Raw genomic sequence first — 24,165 nt, 5'->3', positions numbered from 1 at the left:
TATATATTCCAAAAAGTAGCAGTTTCAGTTTGTGACGAAGTTGAAGGCTGCCATCAGTGATACCTGGAATGCTAATGTCCTCCAGGATTTAATAAATGGTACGCAATTCCATAAATTTCGATAATATACAAGCAAGCAGATATAATAGTTTTATTTGGAAGTAGTTTTATTTCCCTCTTTCATTCTTTCTTTCATTTTTACTCATTCTATGTTTTTTTCCCTGTCCAAGTGGAACAGGAAATGAGTTAATGCTTGCAAATATGTGTTTACATACAGACTTTCTTAATATATACTTTTGGTTCTCGTGGGGTTTTCTTTGTGTCCATTTACGGCATAAAATCAAGGTGACTTAATTTAAGTGGGCAGCGCTGTTATACCGAGTACAAAGCTCGAATTTAAATTTGTTGACTCTAAGTAACAAAGAAAAACTAAAGCACTTACTTATCTAACTCTCTTCAATAAATGTGATAACATAATTAAATCTAATCTACTGCTATTACTTCGATTCCTGCTGTAAGAACATATAAATGAAACTAATAAACTAAATAAAAGTGAAACTAATTAACTAATAATAAAACTAATTGTAATTGTTTTCGCATAAGCTAGATGTATATTTCTCTTATAACTGAAGATTATGGCATAGCTTTGTTTAGGGTTTTTGTTAGTTATACACACACATAATGATGAAATTCACAAAATTCTTTGAAAATTGATTTGTTCATTTCTTCTATAGTTTAAACTTTATTCATTTTGCTCTTAAACTTCTCTAGTTTAAAACAATCTCCACTTGAATCACTTTCGCACTTACGCAGCTCTAAGATGGTATTTCAGCTTCTAGCACATGAATAGAAGCATATAGCCTCTGATAAAATCAATCGAATAAATATAAGCTAGGAGTCCCCCAATCGAGCCTCTTCGCATCTGCATACACTTCTGCTAAACGAAAAAGAACTTTGATGGCAATTGCTCGAGCTAACGCCTGGCGAAATCTCTTTCAGCTTTTACGAAAAGAGCTTGTCACTTTCTTGGCGTAATCACATTTTCTCTTCGGATAGGAAGAAGTTGTCCATCCAGAAAAGTACTTCGCTATCTAATAGATTTGCAAAAGAGACGCCATTTTTCCATCCTTAAATCTACGCTATTAAAAAAAGCATCGCCATTAAGCGTTTTGCAAACTCATTCGATGAAATTGGTTGATTATGGGGATATTTTAATAAGCTCTTTTGGCAAACGATCTTTAATGATGCAATATGTGTGATCTTTAAAGAACGATCTTTATTTTGTTTGCAGAGATGTTTTTTAACGAAAAACATTCGCATTTAAACTTTCAAGTATTATATTTTTCATGACATTGCAAAAGGTAGTGAAGGTTAATTATTATATTCCCCATACTTCCAATGTTGCAATTAATTAGAAAAAAAAAACTTTTGAATTTCAAAATAATGTAATGTTTAGAATTCTAAATGCACTATATAAATATAAATTATTGTCTAGCGATAAAGTCTGATGTTAAAATAACGTCGACAATTCCCTTTTCCCTTAGAAATATGATGTAATTGAATTTTTAAAGCTTGCAAACTTTTTTAGAATAATTGTAAACTCAAACTTTTTGAAGTGTTTTTTTTTATTCAGTAACAAAACTTAAAGATTAGAAAATGATTGAATTTTTTTTAAACTTATTTAACAGTTTGCTAAAAAAATATGTTCTTTTTCGCATTAATTTCACTGCAATAATGCGACGCATTAAAACAATATTTGTTCCCAAAATATTTTACAATCATAACTTATAACTTCAGCAAAATTTAAATGCTAAATTTAGATATCTTTTTACAGGAAGTGTGATTTTTAGAGTTCTTATGAGCATTTTCAGAAAGGTAGATTCAATTTTGATCCATTATACCATTATATTGAATCATAATATGATTTGAATTTGCTGCAAACTTAAATTCGGAACTAATTGACGCAAGTTAACATTAAAAATGAACCATGGAATTGAGTAACCAGGCTTAAGGAGTATGGTTAGATCATTCTACTTGTCACCATATTAAGATAGTACAAAATTTAAACACTCCAAAATTTCATAATAAAATTTTCACGCATTTATAATTCCAAGAATATCGTAATTTAAAATTTTATTTCCTAAAAACTATTTAACAAATTTTGTTTGTAATTTAAAACTACTTTACTTTTGAATTGAAAATATTTTTGACCATTATTAATAAAGTAATGAAGTTATTTTATTATTTTTAGTAATTAATAATGATTAAAAATATCGTTATAAAGAAATATATTTGCATAAAGCAATATTATAATTATAACTAAAAAAGCTTTGATTGGCTTAAAATATTTCTAAAAAATGGTAAACTGAGCAAAAAAAGAAAATTTACGTTCAGGGATCTTATCTTCTAATTGATCTCCGGACTAAACTATTAGGACCATGTTTTACAGATTACAGCTACCCTCCTCCATATTTTCAAATTCAAGAGTTCGATTCCACCGCAAAAAGAGGTACATTAATTTAAAGAAAGTGTGTTTTCGAAATTGATTTCACAATTTAAACAATTGTCAGAAGTAATTAGCTAGAAGTTTTAAGATTAAACTTTTAAACAACTAAAATTGGCATTTAGTGGAATGCTGGTATACTCCGTAGAACGTGGTATACCCACGTTCCGTGGAACGTTGGGTTTGAACATTATGAAAACATTTACTCAGAGTAATACTTTTTGTTTCTCACATTTTATGAGATCATCTTCACCTTTCATGGGAATTTCATATTTTATGAGATCTGCTGTGAAGAAATTCAGTATACTCCTATTTCCAGTGACAAATTTATGAAATTCAGTATACTCCAACTTCCAGTGAGAAATTCATGAAATTCAGTATACTCCTATTTCCAGTGAGAAATTTATGAAATTCAGTATACTCCTATTTCCAGTGAGAAAATTATGAAATTCTATATACTCCAATTTCCAGCGAGAAAATTATGAAATACAGTATACTCCTATTTCCAGAGAGAAATTTATGAAATTCAGTATACTCCTATTTCCCTATTTTTTTAAATTTTTTTTAACCTTTTTTCATTTTGAAACCCTTTTTGGAAGGGTTTTTGGGTCATCAATCAGTTATATGAATTAGAGCTATTAAATTTTGCTAAACATATAATTTTCTATCTTTATAATCTTTTACTTACAGAAAGGTTTTATTTGTAAGTAACTGTATTCCATTCATTCATAATAACACCAATTAAAGAACAAACATTTTAACTGCAATACGGGGAATTGAATTCCTCTTTCACATCGGCTGCATTGCTTAGTAGATATCGATATCTCGATTCATCGATTCATCTAAACCAACTATATCAGTAAGCTTTTATTCAAATATGCATTAAATGTTTCTCTATGCAGAGAATAAAATTGTATCATTATTACTTCCATATGCATTAGAACGACGCAAACACATGCAATCTATTAATTATACCAATCAACATTTATTCTATCAACTATCTTTTATTAATTTGAGTTAGTTTCGGTATCAGCTATTAGTTATATTCAATTACTTAGATTCGGATTCTTTATTGTATGGCACTAAATCAATCAGCATGAATCACAATAAAAATCATATAATCTAGGAAAGAAAAAAAATAATGTCTTGCATGTGTCTTGTATGGTTTAAATTTTCTCCACATTATCTTTATTGGGCAATGTCTTATAACTAATTTGACCTTCACGTGCGTCACAGTTTCTTTCTTTTATTTTTTAAATAACATACACAAATTTTTCTGTGTCTTTATAAAATTTAATTTACTTATTTACTATCTCTTGTTCTTTATTTATGCATACAAGAGTGTCCAAAGCATAAAAATTTAAACTTTTTCATGTTTTTTTCACTTTCATTAAACAACAAGGAGATAAACTCCAGTTATTTTTGTTATCACTCATTTTATCATATTTTGACATCATATTTTCCTCAAAAACAAATAAAAAATTTTTATTAATTATAATGGCCATCATAATTAACAATAATATCATTTTAAGCAATCTAGATACAAAGATATCGTGTCTAACTATATTTTTTCGTGGATTTATATTGGGGTTCTAAAGTTTTGGTAATTTTTTTTAAAAAAACGATGTTCTCTGCTTTTATTTGAAGATAAACGATTATCTAAAAATTAGGACGTTATGTATTAGAAGTACTACCTTACATACTAAATAAAAATAAGAAAATGGCTCTGGTCATTTCTCTTTTAAATGCTTGCAATCCAAATATTTCTTCAAAAAAAGTATCTAACAATCATATTGTTTTTCATTAAATAGCGTATTGAACTATTTCTTAACTTCCATTTTATTTAAATTAAATCAGAGCTAAATCCTTTGAAACTAATCATTATCTTCATGCACAATTTACCGTAAAAATATCATAAGCCTTTTTTCATGCATAATTGATCGCAGGAATTTATAATAGTTGCGGTAAAAGCAGAACATAACAGAGGTTAATTAATATGAAGTACTTTGGATAAGCGCCATTAATAAAAAAAATAATACTGATTATATTTAAAAGTTCTCTGTTTAATAAAGAAAATGGATTTACTGACAAAAAAAGGTGAGAAAGAAAGTTGCCTAATCTGTTTTATTTTGAATTAGAATTTTGATGTCTCTAGATCTTGAATTATTACAGTCCACGATCTTTATTCTAATACCCCATTATTACGACCCTTCCATTATAACGACCAATGCACCGAGGAAGTTTCGTTTGCTATTCCATAGAAGCAATGTTATTGTATTGTTTATTAGTACGTCCACACTACATAGGTCATTCCAATGTAGCGACCAAAATTTGATGAGAACCAATTATTTCTTTTGCTATTTCATCTCAATCTTTCTCACTCGCTAATCCTTTTTTTTTTCAACAAATAAGCAAGGATAACGAATTAGTTAGGATAGAAAAAAATCTTCATGTGATGAAACTTCAGACTTTTCAGGGAGCCATTGAAACTCGGGGCCCTGGGCCAGAGACCATTCTTAAGAACGGTTCTGATTATTCATCATTGAAATTTAATTAAATTACAAAACCAATTAGTGAGAATTTTTTTGACTATGAATGAAAAAAATTTCAAACTATTTTTATTTGGATTTTATATCTTAATAAGTTTGATAATCTAACAGCTTTTTTTAGTTACTCTTAGATTAATTTTTTCTAAATAAATAAAAACCGAAAATATATTTTTGCTTCCAATTAGAACGTCAGAAAAAAATATATCAAAGGGACAAAGGTGTTTCATTATTGTCATAAGGCTAAATAATTCAAAAGTTAATAACCACATCGAAACTATTTTTATATCAGAATGTTTTATCCTTTCTCTTAAAGTATATGAAATTTCATATTGTTTCAGTTTATTGTCATTGAATTAATTATATGAGTGAGAAGTGTGAATGGTGATAATTTTCCGGAATAGCGAAGGCGAGAGTTGATGACAATATTAACTTTTTATAATATTGAAAAGCCGGCCAGGTGGCCGAGCGGTTAGCGTGCCTGACTGCGAAGCCATAGGCTGCGGGTTCGAATCCCGCTCTGGGCACGGATGTTTCTCTCTCTCTCTTTGTGCTGTCCTCTGTTGTGTGTGTGTGTGATGTGTGAATGTGGCCCACCCTATAAACGGATTTGTGGCAGTGTGGCGTGGGCAACGTTGCTCGCCTCCGTGATTTTGGTTCACAGGTGCCCACTGGGTAACGCGAAATGAGGCAACAATTCTGGCATAGTATAGGCAAAAGATACAAATTCAGTGCCTGCCATTGGAGGAAAAAAAAATAATATTGAAAAATTATATCAACCTGTTTTCAAGTCAAATTTCATTAAAATCTACCAAAATAATTCAGGGGATAGGCCGTCCGAACTGTGTAGGGGTCAGGGAATTGCATTAGAAAGGTTCTAGGTTCGAATCCCGGACAAGGCATGAATGTTCTTTCATTCTCTGCTTTATCTGTCCTTACTGGAGGAGCAATGTTGGCCGACCTAATATGGTGCCCCTTAAAGAGTGACCAACAAACCTGACCTGATACCTGAATCTGGCCTGAATTGACGAATGTCAACCCATGTGACCAATGGAAAATAAAGATTATTAATAACAGATATTTTCCATACACTAATATTTTTCTCAACCAGTAAGAAAAAAAAAGTACTGAAAAGTCGAGAATATTTGAAATTTCTTTCATATTTAAGCACCAGGGAATTTATTCTACAATACAATCACTTCCATTGTTGGATTCGTTAAAATTTTGAGAAGATGTTATATTTATTTCCGAATAATTTATCACGACATTATTAGGAACAAGTCAGGTGCAAGTTTTCTCATTTATTTCTCATTTTTCAAATTTTCCATCCATTTTATTTTAATACTTTTCTCACTTTCCAATTTATCAATTCATGTATTTTTTTTTCTTTCTGTAATTTATAAGCTTCTTCAAATGTAGGGACATTTAAAGAATACATCGTTTTAAATATCGCAGACAAACCAAAATAAACATTTTACTAAAAAGATTTTGTAGTTGATACAAATTTTAAGGAATGATATATCCACAGGGATTTTTGGATGTCTTCCAAAAATGTTCAAGGACGCATAATTTACTATATTTCTTGCGTTAAAAGTCTTTTGATAAATTCCTTGGAGTTTTTGCTTCCGTTGTTTGCTCTTAAATATTTCTTAATAGTCTTGAAAGAAAACTTTTTGCAATTTTCCTTATAGCCATTTTAATAAAGTGAAAAACTAGAATTATTTTAGATAGGAAAATATTTTCGAATAAGATATTAAAAGAAAGCACATGCTTAATTGTTTTTGAGTAACTATTTTGATTTTTTATAGCGAAAAGATATTCTGCTTTCTGACTAAGTTTTTTTCACTCTGATTTGTTGCTTTTTTTTAGGGATATGAAAAATTTACAATGCCTTTGAAGTATTTAAATCGACCCAATGTTTTAAGCGAAAATAAACATCGAAGTCTGCGGTCGTATTTATCACTTATGTTTAAAACTTAGCATAACCACACAGCTTAAAATGTCGAATTCAAGTTTCAATAATATGTTTTTAGAAACAACTTCTGAAAGACATTCAAAATATAAACAATTTGCTTTTTCAGCCCAAATTTCATGAAACTTTCTTCGTTTTTAATGAAACAGTTTCCTGGTATATGCTCCGTACAAAAATTTCGTCAAGGTGACAAAATAACTGTCGTCTCTTTATCGAGGTAAAATTTCGTCAAAACTAACGAAATATTTCGCCATTCCATTTTTTTTCGAAAAATGACAAAACTAACCTAATGTATCTAACTTTTGTAATCATCCCTTTATCGTGGGCACAACATAGGTGTATAAATGCCGCTCGAACAATGCAAGAACGAAAGATAGAAACGAGTGAATAATTACACCGATGCCCAAAACGAGATTCGAACCCGTGATCTTCCTGGCACTAGACCAACTCCTTGACCACCGTGAGACTTTTATTTTTGAGGGTGTGTAAGCACAAGTTAAGTCATTACAATGTTAAAATAATAAGATGCAATTTCTTGGATTATTTTCTTTTTGTATAATTTCAAAGACGAAAGGCAACTTATAAGGAAAGATAATAATTGAATTTCGATTCCTTTAAAAATAATGTATCCTTACATCACACTATGTTATGTTTATTCTTCTTCAACCAAAAACTCATCGAACCTAAATATAATTGGTTACATATCGTGTTCATAATCGTAATAGTAAAACACTTTGGATATACATTATTAAAGATTTATAACATGCCATTTATTAGCTAATCTAAAGAAGCTATTAATTCGATAATACGAAATAGTTTTGAGTTATCAATTCTGAAAAATCTTACACGGAGGAAAAAAATTCTGGTAAAATGATCGTACAGTAGTAACGTGATTTGCCATGCTGCAGAAAATATTGTTTGATATTTTTTTTCTATTTTGTTGCGCCATCTGTTAACAAACTTTGTTACTAATTTGAAAATTTTATGAGAAAAAAATCAATTTCTTTATGCAAGATGCAGCAAACCGTAAGTTTCTGTTTTCAGTTCTTATTTTAAGGGATTTTTTTTTCAAATCGATGGTCACTTCTTTGACACCCGGTATAAATCATGTTTTGTGTTCCTTCATATTTCAACTATCATCTGTTTTAATATTCCTAACCCGAAAAAAATGCGAGATGCATTTAAATGATTCAAAAAGATTTTTGCACTGTACACCATATAAAAAGCTGTGATATTATTCTGTATACCAAATAAAAAGTTAGCTCGAAAAATTAAAAAACAGTCTGTTTTATTAAATTTAAAACGATTCTTTTTGACGTTAAACGAAGACATACCAGTAATTCAGACATCAACACCTATATCTAACTAACTCATTTGCTTTTACTAACATATACAACATATTGCTAATGGAATAAAAAAAAATTTTGACAAACACGAAGCCAAATTTGCCTATAAATATTGGTACCTTGCCGTTCTTTTCAATAAATCATCCAGAATTATCTGGCCACTCGGCTTTTCTCCAAAAGAAAAACATTTTGTCTTTCTTTGCCAAAGAACAACTTTCGTGACAACAAAATGAACCAGCTTGTGATATCGTTTCCTTTTCATTTTGAAGAACAAAATATCCCATGCAACTTTGTCATCGTATGGATGGTAAAAGTGCATCCCTCCGGCTTGTTTGGGAGAAACGGAATCTTTAAACCGTGTAATTAAATGTAGTTAGTTTCGGGACTACAATATATCACTTAAGTCCAAATGAGAGAATAATAAGACACTTTTGTTTCAGCGGAAAACTACGTGTTAGTGCAATTACACGTAAATCAAGCCAAACAATTTTCTCTTCATTTCCAGAACAGAATCGAAATACCTAATTTGAGTGTTTATTTCACTAGAAATAGAAAATCCATTAAATAATTGCGAATTGTTCAAAGTATACAGAAAATCAAAATTCGGCTAGTAAAAATATCTATGCAACGCTTAACAATTTATTCTGTTTCTCTTTAATTAGTTCTGAACATATAATTAATATGGCATAACACTATGCAGCATATGTACAGTGCGCAAAAAACGGATCTCCCTGAATTACTTTTGATCTACTGATCATATCTTCGCGTTCTAGAACTAGGAACTATATGACTTTTTTTTTAATTTGGATTTTTCTTTAATTTTTTTAATTAACAGGAACTATTTCACCAATTTCACTCAAATTTTGTATTTTAAAATGTGAAATTGCATTATTTAAAATGATGCAAAAAATTGTATACCTCAATATTCCAAATTTGTCGTCTATCATTAAACAAAATAATTTAAAAAATATATTAACTGGGAGGTTTTTTTGCATGGAATTAGCTTTGGAAAAAGCCTATTTTTACAACAAAAAAAATTTTCAATCAGCTTAAAAAGTTCACGAGATATAGCGGAATACACAAAAAAATAAATTAGCATGAAGGGGTGCGAACTTTGGTTCGTTGTCCTGACCAAACTATAGGGACCATAATTTCCAGATTGCAGCTACCCCCAATGTTTTGGGGGTCAGAAATGCAAATCCATCAAAAATGGTGTGTTTATTTAGAGAAAGTACATTTTTGTGTCTAAATTCGTAACTTGAAATATCGTCTACACTAATTAATTATCATATTTGAACATTAGTATCCTATAATGGGATCCTCATTAGCAAAGAAGATCCGGAAATCATCGGTTGTCATTAACATAAAATTATTAGAAAAATTATAACGGTGAAATAAAAATTTGAGCACCCTGAATAATTCTTACTTTTTCTTATACTTGGATTTCCACTCAATGAGACTCAATGGCCAAACCATAAACATAGTGATTAATTAATGCAGATGATACGTTCTTACGATTGTCAACGAAATTAAGCACAAAGATGTAATTTATCTTATTAACCGTAATTTTTTAAAAGCGGAATTAAATTCTCAAAATATTAAGGGGAGGAATAGCTACAATCTTAAAAAGCGGTCGAAAGTTTTGCCCGTTAATATTAGTTTCACTTTTTGCTTTTTTCACCTTATTAAACTAATGAAGCTAGTATAAAACTAGTTTTGTCCAAAGATAATTTTGCGTAAAAAAATTTTTTTTTCTCATTTTATTATTATTAGCTATTTTTTTTAAGAATGGGCAAAACAAATTTGAATTGTTAGGTCTAAGCTTTTTATACCCAATTTAATCTATACTTTAAAATATCAAAATCTAAAATTTGAAAGAATTCAGTCAAATAGGTTTTGAGGAGTAAAAATTTTGAAAATTGATTTATTCAAATCAAAATTTTTATATATTTGAGATAGTGAAGTAAGCAAAAAGTAAAATTACATTGAAAAACCGAAATTTTCAACTCTCACAAATTTTGAGAGTCAAGAATCCAAATCCGTCGGAAAAAAAGCGTTTTTTTATTCAGAAAAAGTAAGTTTTTGTGCCTGATTTCGTAACTTAAAATATCATCACCCCTCCTCGAATCATTAAGATTGAGTCCTATAATGATCCTTAGATCAAATGTTATTAAGGTTGGTCTGTTTATTTATGTATTTATTATTATTATTTTCAATAACTATTACTATTGCTATTCAAAGAGCTATTTTGAAATACGCATATTCAAAATATGAAAATGTTTCTTGCTATAGTATATGTAAATAAATTTATGGAAAGTAAACATTTTGGGGTCATATTTTCACAAAAATGCTCTATTAACTTATATTTAACCGTTTAACAACGAAAACATCAATAATTAAATAATGACTGATTTAAACATTTTTAGAAATATTTTTCAAAAATCTTTTTCTTTATTTTGATATAAGTNAAATGCTCATTTAACTTATATTTAACCGTTTAACAACGAAAACATCAATAATTAAATAATGACTGATTTAAACATTTTTAGAAATATTTTTCAAAAATCTTTTTCTTTATACTGATATATTTTAGTCCATACTTTTAAGTTTTAGTATTATAAATCGATTTGGGGCCGTGGTGGCACAGGGGACAGAGCACTCGCTTCCAAATTAGATAAACCGGGTTTGAATCCCAGCTATGACTGGTCGATACGAATTCCGCACCCGGCTCTCACCGACCACAGTGCCGACGTAAAATATCCTCAGTGATAGGCGGATAATGGATCAGGCTAATAACAGTGGAATGCTTCCGTGGTTTTCTTCTCCATGCAATGCAAAGGTGGGTTAGTTCCATCAAAAAAGTCTTCCACGAAGTCAACATTTCCCCCAATACTTGACTTCTTGTCCGTTTGACTTCTGGATCGCGTTCAAAATTACAATGCTACAAAATTGAACATTGGTAGTTGTATACACAGAATCGGGTCAGCTGTTCAACGACAGTGATAATATAAAATTATAAATCTATTTAAATCTTATGATTAAAACATTTACGCGTTATTTTAAGATCTACATTATTAATACTACAAGTAGATTTAGCTCTTTATCATGCCGAATATATGAATCATCATGCTTATAGTCATGCGGAATATCATGTTTTTTTAAATTGCAAAATGTTGCTTCGTGTTTAATTTGAAATTGCGAGGTATAACGCTATATTTCAAGTTTTTCATAATTTTATTGCTATTGTTTTAGTTAGTAGTTTAAATTTTTTTGTAACTATCTGTGTCTCGTCAGTTCGAAGGGTCACGCGACCACTTAAAAAGACACCTTTACACCTTAAAAATGATTTTTTTTATTTCTTTACATTATTAGATATTAGAAACTTAATTAATTTGGAGCAAACTAAATATATTCAGGTTACTTTATGTTCAAAATTTCAAAAACAAAATTGTAAAAATTAAAAGGGATGTTAAATTCAAATATTTATTTTAAAAATTTTCCTTGCTCAATGTTTTTTAAAATATTTTTAAAATAAATTTTGGGTCTCAAATGCGGTACAGAAAAAATGCTACAAGAAACTATTTATACATTTAGAATTTAAAATGCTGATTTTTAAATTTTAGATTATTTTTCTAAATTTTACGAAAATTTAAATTTTTTTCATAAACATGCATTTTTGTGACAATTTCATGCAACATTTTCTCAAAGCTTCATTTGTGATTATTTTTTAAGAAAATCAAAATTATTTATTAACGTTTGTTACATGAGAGACATTTTTTAAATTAGGAGGAATTAAAAATATATTTTATTTAATATCTTCATTATTCAATTGAGGATGGCATATAATTCTATACTAAACAATAGGTAAAACTAAAAGTGTATAAAGCCCAAAAAAAGGCACAAAAATAAAGATACTGTAGTTTTGGTTCTACAAATACATTCCTTCAGTGTCAAAACACAAAATAACATTTGTGCCATTTTTCTGTTTCAACTCTGAGGATGATTCTGTCTCACAGAACCAAAATTATCATACGTCAATTTTTGTGCCGCTATTTGTACTTTATTCTTGTTGTTATTTTCACACACAATTCAAAAATGTGACTTTTTGTGAAATGTTTGAACTATTTAAATGCAATGATTCTTGCAGGAAAAAACTGGTCCAAAAAGAGAGATTATTTATCCAAAGATAATTCCATACAAAAATAATATTTTTCATAATTATTTATTATTTTTCCTTATTTTATTTCATAACAGCCAAAAAATTTGGAATTATAAAGTATACATTTTTTGCATCACTTTAAGGAATATATTTTTACATGGCAAAATACAAAATTTGAGTAAAATCAGTTGAGTAGTTTTTTCTTTTTTTTTTAGTTGAATAGAAAAAGAATTTGTAAAATACTATTTTATACGACCTATATTCTGACAAATCTATAAGGATCATATTTCCCAAATAGCTGCTACCCCTTGTATTAGGGCGATTAGAAATCCGAAGCCGTTGAAAAGATGTATGTTTATTCAGAGAAAGTACATTTTTGCGTCGAATTTCATAACTTTAAATATCCTCTGCACTATTTAATTAGCATATTTGATGTCACCCCCTCAAATCATTAAGAATGAGTTCTAGAACGTGAAGATCCGATCATTATTAGATCAAAACTTAATAAAGGTGGTTCGGTTTTTATTTTGTGCTCTGCACATGCGTAACAAACACAAATTATTATGTTTCGAGCATTAAAAAGATATTTTTAAAGGTCCTCTGTTTAGATAACAATAAATTAATTATCCGTGCATTTTTAAATTGTGTCATAGAAAGTGAAAATACTTAATAAATAAATAATTTGTAGTAATAAATATATGACTGAATTTTCATATTTTCTTTTGCTCTTTTTCAGTGTCTTTGGATGCCCGACCAATCGTCATTCCTATTTTGTCGTGTGTCATATGTTTTCCAATATTAGCCTTTGCAGTCATTTGTGCTCTAAGGTACAGAGCCATTAGATTAAGACAAAGGGACCAACTCAAGCGTGTACAATCTGGGTGAGTATATATATATATATATATATANAAATCCATCATATATATACGTATTTTTTTAATCATGTTAAAAAAGGAATGTTCTGAAAATCAATGAATCTGAAATTTCAATAAATGAATAAATGATGAACCTCAGTATGTATAATAATAAAAATTAAAAAGTTAAAAATTGCATCAAGCGGACAAAAGGAAATCGGAACTCATGTCTTAAATTGATATTTAACTTATAATAAAAATTTGACAATAGATTTAAATTCATTAAACTAGACTACTAATTGCAAAATATGATGTTTAGAGACCAATAAAAATGTTAAATCTATTTATTTTCTTTACATTTTATCACCATCTTTGTAACTGAATTTTACGTATCTAGAAGGAAACATTCAAAAACTGAAACTTCTGAAAATTGCGTTGCTGTTGGGTGCAGAGCTCCAGTAGGTACTTGAGCACTCTAACTTGTCGGAGAGTGTTCAAAGTTTTGATTCTTGATAAATTTTATTAGGCTATAAAATGGTGATATAAGTTACTTTATAGCAGTCAGGAAAGGTTTGTAAATTGCGTTGTTATTGGTTACACAGTTCTATTATATATTTAAGTGCTCTGGCTAGTCGGAAAGCGATCGAAATTCTGATTGTTGATAAATTCTATTCGATGATAAAATTGCACTGTTGTAGCAGTCAGGAGACATTTGAAAATTGCGTTGTTATTGAGTAAAGAACTCCAGTAGATATTTAAGTGCTCTTGCAAGTTGGAAAGTGGTCGAAATTTTGGTTGAAAAATCCATCCTTAAATACTTGAAAGCAAGTTAACGACAATATTCTATAATTTGAATTTCGAATTAAATGCTGATTTTTCAATTGCCAGAATTCATTTCAGTTTTGCTGAAAATATCAATGGCAACACCTCTGAAAACAACATCCAAATGTTTTATCTGTAAATAAAATAATCTCAGGAAAGTTCGAAAATGTGTATTTTTATAGAAGCAAAGAAACGTAAAATGAAATATGTCAAGTGCAAACGACGATAAAATATTTCAGAAAATGAGCTTTATTTCATGAGAAAAAGATATCCAAAAAGGGTTATGTCGGAACTACTGAGAAAGTCTAAGCATAGATTTAGATTTCATTTTTGAGTCACAAATTCGCAAGAAATAAAAATCATAATGCGTTTTTTTTCTGCCTCCAGCTTAACTTATCACTCACTATACAAGATCATAAGATAGAAATATGGTTTCAAAAATAGATTTTCAGAAAATATATTTGGATTTGAAATATTTTACAATGTTTTCTCTTGAAATATTTACTTTTCAATTTCTATATTTGTATGGGATATTTGTTAGAATATTCGATGTAACGATACTTTTTATGATGCAAAATATAAAATAATCAAATATCTGAGAGCCATCTCAAAAGTAAAAGCAAAGGCACCTATTTTTTTTCTTTGGGAGGGGGGGTGGTAAAAGTAAAACAATGTTTATTTTGTATGTTAAAAATACTTGCGCAGAATTAAAAAGCTTTGACGCATATGGGACACCAGTGCGTCAAAGCACTGAATATTTGATCAAATATTTTAGGAAAATCTCAAAAGTAAAGGCAAAGACACCTATTTTTTTTTCCTTTGGTGGTAAATGGAAAACAAACACTGGTTTATTTTCTATGTTAAAAAACTTGCAGAGCGTTACAAAGCTTTGACGCGTATGGTTCACTGATGCTGTCCCTTTTATAAATTCGTTTTCTGACGTTCTAAATAAAAACAATAATATATTTTGATATTTTTTGATAATAAAAAACAGTTTAATAGTTGCTAAAAAAGTCTGTTTGGATATTGGAAATATATTTTCATTAATATGCAAAATACAAAAAAAAGTAGTTTAAAATTTTTTTTATTAATATTCAAGCATTTATCAATAATTTATTTTGTAAATTAAGGAAATTCCAATGATGAATAGCTGTTACTCTTAGATGTAACAAAACTACAGATAATTTCAAAGTTGAAAAATTATCGTTTGGAAGTGAGCAGTGTTTGGAAGACTTTACCAATAACGCAGAAAAAGACACCTGTGTTTCATGACTTATTTTGACTTATTTCGTTATTAACTTATTTTGGCCTAAATTAATACAATATAATAAAAAAGACTATGAAAAATGCGTTTACTAAAAATTTTACCGTATTTTACAAACAATTTACCATATTTTATTAAACATTTGCAAATATTTTACCATATTTAAATAGGCTAAATTAGGCTCAATCCCACGAATAATTAAGATAGCATCTTAGCACCTGAAAATCGAATGATGAGATCGAAAGTTATTAAGGTGTTCGCGCTTTATTGAGTGTGTATTTCACCATTTCCGTGCTGCTTTTTACCTCGTTAAAAAGTTTTATTTTAAAAATGTACTTCCTCTAATCTCTAGCATTATTATGAAAACTCAATTTATATGCCATCGAACAATTTTATGTTACATTATTGCTATTTTTAAAGCAATTTTTAACCCTAACTGAATTTGGCAACCTTTTCAGATGCCGTTCCGTTACCCTAGAGATACCAGCTAGAGACAAATCCTCATTTTATTCCAAGGACTCATCATCAGATCCAAGCCTCAAGGGACTCGGAGAAATATCACAAGCTATTCCAGACAGTCCTCCACTGCTGTCAGCGCCCAGCACGTCAGGCATTGCCAGCCGAAGAAGCTCCAAAAGTAGTCAACACGTCAAGTTCATGACAACAACAGCTGTGTTCCACGGCCGGACGATTACTGGATTAAATGGTCGATTCAAATCGACAGGCAAGTCTCAAAAGATTTTCTGGGACGAACACTCGTCTCACATAGAAAGCGCTCAAGAACTCGAAAGGGAATTAAGTTTGACTCTCAACAGCTAGCAGATGGAGAACTTAGGACTCTCTTCTAAAAGAAAATCCATCGATAAAAGGGTTTGAGAAAACTGCAATTTTCAAAGTCAATTTTTAAATCTGATGATTTGATAACATAGTTGCAAGTCGCAGAATAACTTTTTAACTAGATTTTTATCGAAAGCATGTCGGAAAATAGTTAAGTACTTGATATGAATTTCGAGTACTGATCTAATTTATTCTGAATAAATTTCTATTAGTATCCAATTGTAAAACCGTTCTAATTTACAAGTTCTATGATGTAAACTTTGACTATGGGAATTCAATTAAATAATTATATACATTTGTTTTTAAATATTATTTTTAACAATGTAAAACAATTTAAACTTATGACTCTCTTCTTAAAGAAAATCCATCTATGAAAGAATTTACGAAAGCAGCAAGTTTCAAAGTCAATTTGTGAGCCTGACGATTGATAACTTATTTGCAATTCGCAGAGTAACTTTTTAACTAGATTTTTATCGAATGCATGGCAGAAAATAATTAGGCACTCGATAAGATCTAATCAATTTTCTTCTGAATAAATTTCTATTAGTATCCAAATGCAAAACCATTTTCATTTAAAAATTCTAATATTTAAACTTTGATTATGAGATTTCAACTTAATTCTTATATGCATTTGATTTAAAATAATATTTTTAACAATTTAAACCACGTGATTTGATAGAAGTAAAAAAAATGCTAATGCTGATCATGATGAAAAAGTTGCTGCAGCTGAAGAACTTAGAAAAGAGAATCCTTTAATAAAAGAATTTTAAAAAAATTGCAATTTTCAAGTTCAATTTTTTAATTTGTAGATTTAATAACTTAATTGCAATTGGCAGGGAAAAAAATTTAGCTTTACTTTTATCGAATGCAGGCTAGAAAATTATTAAGAATTCGGTTACTTTTTTACAAACTCTTACAAACTCTTACAAAACTGGTTTATTTACAAAACTCTGGTGACAAAATTTTTGTAAAGGAACATTTAAAAAATTATTTATCTCGAATTAATATCAAAAAATTTACTTCTGTGATTGTATGATGCATTTTTAAATCATTCCTGAAAAGGAGTTGTTATGTAAACAAAACTATATTATATGTACGAGATCTCGTATCTCGATAGTTTGTATATATGTGCGAATACTCAACAAATTCTGTATGCATGAAAAAATTAGAAACCTCTACGATCTTTCTATGATAAAGCTATATATTTAGTAAAATGAAAATTTGCTTCATATTATGTATGCAAAATTAAAATTAAATATAAAATTAGAAATTTGAAAGTTATTGCACAATTTTAATAAAAAGGCTTTTAACCCAAGTCTGCTAATTTTATAAAAAGGCAAAATAGTGGTAATTAATAAAAAGGCAAAATAGTGGTAGTAAAAATCTTTCATTTTTATCCTTTTTCTGATTTCTGATGGTGAAAGTTAACCGAAATTACCTTTATTCATAAACAGCTATAAGATAAATAATTTGAATTTTCACATGATTTTATTGACTATTATAATAGTAGGCACGAACTCTTCGTTAGAGATGTTTTTACTACAAGTATTTGATATTTTCTGCCCTGTTCCAAATTCAATTTCTAATTAGACATAGCAATAAAATGAAATGTAAAATTCCAGCATTCAATAGGGATTATCATTTAAATCTTATCTAACAAGGAAGGTGTCCTCGTCAATCGTCATTTTACAGATTGTTTTTTTTTTCTTCCTTTTTTTAATTCGGAAATAATGTATAAAATTTATTTTTTATATTTCAAATTAATAATTATCAAGTTATAAATTATCAAAGAAATTTTTTATTAAATACGTTGCCAACCTCTATTCTGCCGTCGGAAGAAAACAATTGTCAGAAGTACAAGATTGATTTAATTTAAATTTTTTCTGTAATCGAAGACTTTAATATATACGTTTAAAAAGTCTAAAATTAAAAGTCTGAGATTAAAATTAGACTTAAAAGTTCTACCTATTTTAAAGTAACAAATGATAAAAATTGTTGCACAATAGCACAAAAACAATATTTGTTTAACAAATATTGTTTTTGTGTTATTGTGCAACAGTAATTATTTTAAGAATTACTATTATTTTAATAATTACTGTTTAATGATACTGCTTTATTAATTGCAGTAATTATTTTAGCTAACACTTTTTTTTAGTTTACAACTTATTATTATATTATTTAATTAGAATTGGGTACTTTCACTCCAAAAAGAAGAAGATCACAAATACCCACACATGTGAACTATGCCTTCAGTTCCTGCTTATCGCTCATAAGCAAAATTGGCGTGTTAAATTTGAGCTAAGTTTCGTCCTATAATTTAGAATGTTAATTAACGTGGTGAAGTTAATTAAATACAGTTCCGTATCGGTCATCGAATGTGTTGAATTTTAATTCTTTCTTGTCTACATCTTTTACTTAACTGATATTTATTATTCGTTTATGTATTTCATTGTAACAGTGATATATTTTAGTCTTGTGTACCCGGCAACTTCGATGCATAATTAATTTGTTTATGTCCTACGTGGCTTCATGCTGGTCTTTGTGTTAAGTAAGAAATGTATAGTAAAAGATTTGAAAACTTTGTGGAAGAATCTTTGTGCAAAAATATAGAATGTGTCACTTAAGAGAATTGATACTTGTCTGGCTCGGCTTACTTGAAATATAGGAAGGAAAGAACAGTTGCTAAAGTAAACAAATACCACGTTTAAACTACCAATCATGATCGAGATACCCACACTTGCAGATATCCCATTCTGAATAGAAATCGTTTGAAATTGTTCATCTTTTAAGCACCCTAAAAAGGATTTTCTCAACTGTGCTTGTTATCAAGCATTTGAAGAAATTTATGATATATTCTTTGCAAATTTTGTTCACTTAAACTTACTACAATACTTTTTCTTACAGTTTCAATAATTCATATCTCTGCAACCCCAGTGAAAAAGACAAAAATTTTATTTGTATCATTTTTCAACCAAATAATTTATGGTATAAAACAACTTATGGTATGGCTTGATTTGCGAGTGGCGCTATACCTAACTTATAAAATAAATACATCATACAGACAATCATGAAAAAAAGTTTCACATTTGCAAATTTTTAACTGCATGATTTGATATTTGTTAATGTATAAGTGGTAAATTTGTTCATACACGTATACAATTTATTAGCGCATTATTATTGTATAAAAATGCTGAATTTAAACAGTTTTATTACTCCTGATTATTCGAAACAATGAAACTTTCATATTAAAACGGAGAAAAAATTCACAGTACAGAATGGTAATGACATTTCTGATATAAAAAATAGGGAAGAAAAGCATAATTCTGATTAATGAAACCAAAATATACGCAATTTAAACCAATTATTTGGTAATTTTTCCGTTCATATGTTTAGGGTTTACCGGAATTTCTAGTCTTCAAAATTATAGTTTTTATCAACACCTATTGGATAAAAAATATAAAACTAGCAAATTTAACTGAATAAAAGGTTTTCATGCCAATGCTCTAATGTATAATCATAAAATTACCAAATTTTACCTTATTTTCAAAATTTTATTACATATTATAGTACCATATTTTGTTGTTAATTTTACCGAAATCATTTCGGTATAAATTACCGAGCTTTCTGATGTTCTAACAGTCAGAAACAAGGTAGTTTTGACCATACTTTTTTTAATTAATTCAAATGAAGCTATTTCAACGTATTAATACATCAATAGCAAAGACGTTACGTCTATATTTAAGAAATTTTTTATGCACGTTTCAATTATTAAATTTTAACATATTTAAATACTACTCTCTTGATATTCTTATTTTTTTATTATATCCTTCCTACTTTCATAGTTTATCGGCTTTTTTTAAAATAGAGAAAATAACAATAAAGAGATATAAACTTTGCATATTTTTACAATATTTTTTTTATTTTAAGTTTGTATACTAATGTATGCAAATGTAAATTGCATGAAAAGTCTTGCCGCTTTGCTCTCTAATGTATTTAGCTTCTTTCTTTATTTAAATATTTAATTTTATCTTATTGCGAAAAGAGAATTATGAATTATATACAAGTTTTGAGCTTAGATATTTATATGATGTATGAAAGATGTCAAAAACATTAATTTGATGTCTAAAAAAAGTTTCAAGTAGGTAAAAAGTATTTATTTCCTAAAATTACAACTTCAATTTTCAGAATTAATGAGATAGAGTTAAGGATAAATATATATAAAAACTTAATTAATTCAAAAATATTCATTTCGTGGTTCAGACATAATGTAGGAAAGGTAATTTTTATATTTTAGTAAGTTGCAAAAGTAAATATTACTATGTGTGACAAATAATTAAGAAAACATAAATATTAATTAGAGAACTCAATAAAAAATACTTATAATAAATTAATAATTATCCACTCATTTCATTTTGAAGTTTTATTTTTATTTGATGAAATACCGTTAATTATTTTTAAAACTTTGAGACAATCTATTAGAATGTCATTGAATAATGCATAAAAGTTTCTCCATCTAAGCATGCATATGCATGAAATATATGTTCCGCATTTATGAATATTAAACACTTTAAAAGTTTTCATTTTTCTGTTTAAGAATTCTTATACTTTATTACATGGTTATAAGTGTGCGCGAACTCACATTCCTGATTTTTAACTTTAAAAAAAAATATGACAAAGCTTTCTCTGAAGTTGAGGCAGGAGATATATTGATGAATGTAGCGTTGAAATGTATTAAGTTTGTTTATTTTATGAATAACTATTTATAATATAATTTACCTTTTCCTTCATAAAAAAATTTAAATATTTAAGTTTTTTACTAAATTTTCGAAAAGTATAAGGTATTCCGGAAAGAATAATCTTATTATATATTTCATATATTTATGCAAAAAGGAAGCCAAATTTCTGTGCACATTTTGTTTCAAAATTGTTCAAAATAAGTGGAAAAAAACATTTTTGAACTCTGGCCTTAGTAAAAACAAGAATTGGATTAAAATCATCTAGTTTGTAAACGTTGCAGTTGGAAAACATCTAAAGTAAAGGTGATTCCATGCGAAAGGTGAATGCGTGAAACGTTTCAAATACCGTAAACCGGGAAGAGTCTACCCATTTTTTCAGTTTGTCAACTTTCAAGTGGTCAAACTTTTGTAAATATTAAAGAAAAAAGGCTTTTAATAGGTGTTTCGGAATCGCTATTTATCCCTCTTTAAAACTGTGAAATCGATTTTAGAAAATATTAACAGTTACGCTGTTACTGTATATTTTTATAGAACTGCTGACAAATCTCTCGTATGGGGCGAGTCTACCCATTCTACTAAAATGAATGTTAACATTGTAAATAATCAAATTTTACTATTAAATTGTTATTTTAGTTACTATATAGGATATTTATGAAGTAAAATTCATAACTTTATTATATATTCCATTTTTTTATTCATAAAATAACACAAATTGAGTATTTGATCGATTATCACATTTTGATCACAGTTTTGTTTTTATAATCATTAACATTATAAAATAACATTTTTTTCTGATTATTGTTGATAAAAATAAATTAAAATTAATATAAATTTACAATTAAATAATTAATAAATAATAATAATTAAAGATTATTAACAAAATCGAAATTCAAACATTGGGAATCATGAAAAATCCTTTTCCCATTCTTTTGGGAGGTGTGATTTTTCTTACAATGTTTTCTCGTTGAAATATAATATTAAATAAAAAAAGTTAATTTTGTAATATAAAAATTGAAAAAATAGGTAAAATAAACATATTTTATATTTACATTTATATTTAACCTATAAATTTTCTTATTAATGATAAATTTATCAATGCAGAATTAAAATAATATACTCAAATTCATTTAAAATGACTTAATTTTAATATAAACAAAGTTCTAAATTATATTATTATGCTTTATTAAAACTAAATACGAATGGGTAGACTCGCCCCGCGAATTCTGGCTTTTTGCTTACAACAGCAAAACTTACATTCCTTTTGTTTGTTTTTTCATATAAAATTAATGTAATCTTAGTCTTAGATAAGTATCACTTAACCAAAGTGAAAATAGTAATAATAATAATATACTTACGGAGCACCAACTAAAAGTTTGCTGATTTTCAATACAAATCTTTGCTGATTTTCAATACAAGACGTTTGAACAGGTCGGTTAAAAAGACACCAAATAAATAAAAACGGATCAAACTACTACAGCGCCATCTTCCTTAGAGTCTGAACTAAGTCCTCCGTCGGTAAAAAATTTTTTATTTGCAATTTAAAATAGTGAAAATTAAATAAAACTAAAATGGGTAGACTCGCCCCGGTTTACGGTAATTTTAAAATTCCAGCCGTGTTGCATTTTCCAATTTCATTATACTTAGTTAAAAAATTTAGTGAAAATCATTTTCTTATAAAATTTATGAAATCATTACACTGGTGATGTGGTATTCAAGAGATTTTGCACTTTAACATAGATATGTTTTGCGCACTTCAGTTTCTGCAAAACTCGGTTCTCAACTGAGATTACGCAAAATGTGCCAAATTATGTTAACTAAATTACAAGAAGTAGCTTCGAATTATTAGTCTTCAAATGAATTAATTTTACTTCGAAAAGCTCAAAATATTGCCTCATGATTTTACGAAGAAATTATTTTATAAATAATAAAGAATTTTTTTCTTGTATTATCCCACTTAAACTTTTAACCCAACTGTACCCCAAATGTGAATTTTTATAGTTATGAATTCGAATGTGTTTTTCGAATCATCTTGAATATGTGTTGAGTTACGAAAGATTTATTTACATGCAAAATGTATTTATTTTGTTTCTGCTTTCATTTTTTTAATGTAATTTTAACAAAAACATAACCAGTGCTAATTTCTACATATTTATGAATGAAAGTTGATATAAGCATTTCTCTTTGGTATGCTATTTAAAATATTCATTGTAATAACATATGTATGCATGAAATGCAATTGTAAATGTAATTTCAATTAATAAAGATTTTATAACAGTGGTACATTATTGCACTCCTTTTAGTGTAAATTCAATAACATGTTGCCTGAAGAGGTTAGAACGGTTAAGAGTTCATCATTTAAACACTGGATGCAAGCTGCATTTATTTTCCTTGGCGTAAACATTAACTCAATAGATAATTATTCAATATTTATTAAAACATATATCTATTTACATTTACGAACTTACAATCAAGAAAGTTTGTTGGGCAATTTTGTTGTTGTTTATTCAGAAATTACAGAGTAATCTTTGCTTGACATTTTTCTTCACAAAGAAATTTCTCATCTCCTACCACTCATAAAAGAAAGAAATAAAATTAAAAAAAAGCTGTGGCTATTGTATTGATTTTCGGTAAAGTAACTCCAGCTATTCTGATGGTTTTTGACAACAGTAAAGATATTAACGACATTAGTGTATCTATAAATGTGCCACATAATCTTGAAAAAATATCAGTGGAGAGTAAACCGGGGAAATGTATACCAGGCAGTATAATTTAACCTTGAAAAAAAAACATCTGTGTGGGGCATACCAGGCAATAACACTCACATCCCTTCATTATTCCGATTGCTAAAAGTAATAAAGGGATTATTAATAACATTAATAAGAGTGATTATTAATATGGTCAGACAGCTGACCTCATATCAGAAAGGTCCTGGGTTTGAATCCCGGTCAAAGGATGTAAGTTCTTTCTTTCTCTGTACTATCTATCCTTACTGTGGGAGCAACGTTGACCTACCTAATAAGGTAACCCTGAAAGAGCGGTCAGCAAATCTGCCCTACTGATGCTCGAATGACGATTGTCTATCTAATGACATTGGGAAAATAAAATATTATTAATAATCTTTACACTA

General features: G+C 28.4%; 1 protein-coding gene across 2 annotated transcripts in view; it reads left to right on the top strand.

The window, feature by feature from the left end:
• The window catches only part of LOC107455647 (uncharacterized), an 84,779-nt gene extending 61,461 nt beyond the window's left edge, over positions 1 to 23,318 (top strand). For both annotated transcript variants that reach the window (XM_016073289.3, XM_071180057.1), the window contains 2 exons: positions 13,262 to 13,406; positions 15,924 to 23,318. In XM_016073289.3, coding sequence (XP_015928775.1) covers positions 13,262 to 13,406; positions 15,924 to 16,284 — 506 coding nt within the window. In that variant the 3' untranslated portion in view covers positions 16,285 to 23,318. The remainder of the gene's footprint in view (positions 1 to 13,261; positions 13,407 to 15,923) is intronic.
• Positions 23,319 to 24,165: the final 847 nt, after the last annotated feature.

The sequence above is a fragment of the Parasteatoda tepidariorum genome, chromosome 4 (genome assembly GCF_043381705.1).
Source record: "Parasteatoda tepidariorum isolate YZ-2023 chromosome 4, CAS_Ptep_4.0, whole genome shotgun sequence".
Classification (NCBI taxonomy): Eukaryota; Metazoa; Arthropoda; class Arachnida; order Araneae; family Theridiidae; genus Parasteatoda; species Parasteatoda tepidariorum.
Note: the sequence above shows the minus strand (reverse complement) of the source record. Positions and strands in the feature narration are given on the sequence as shown.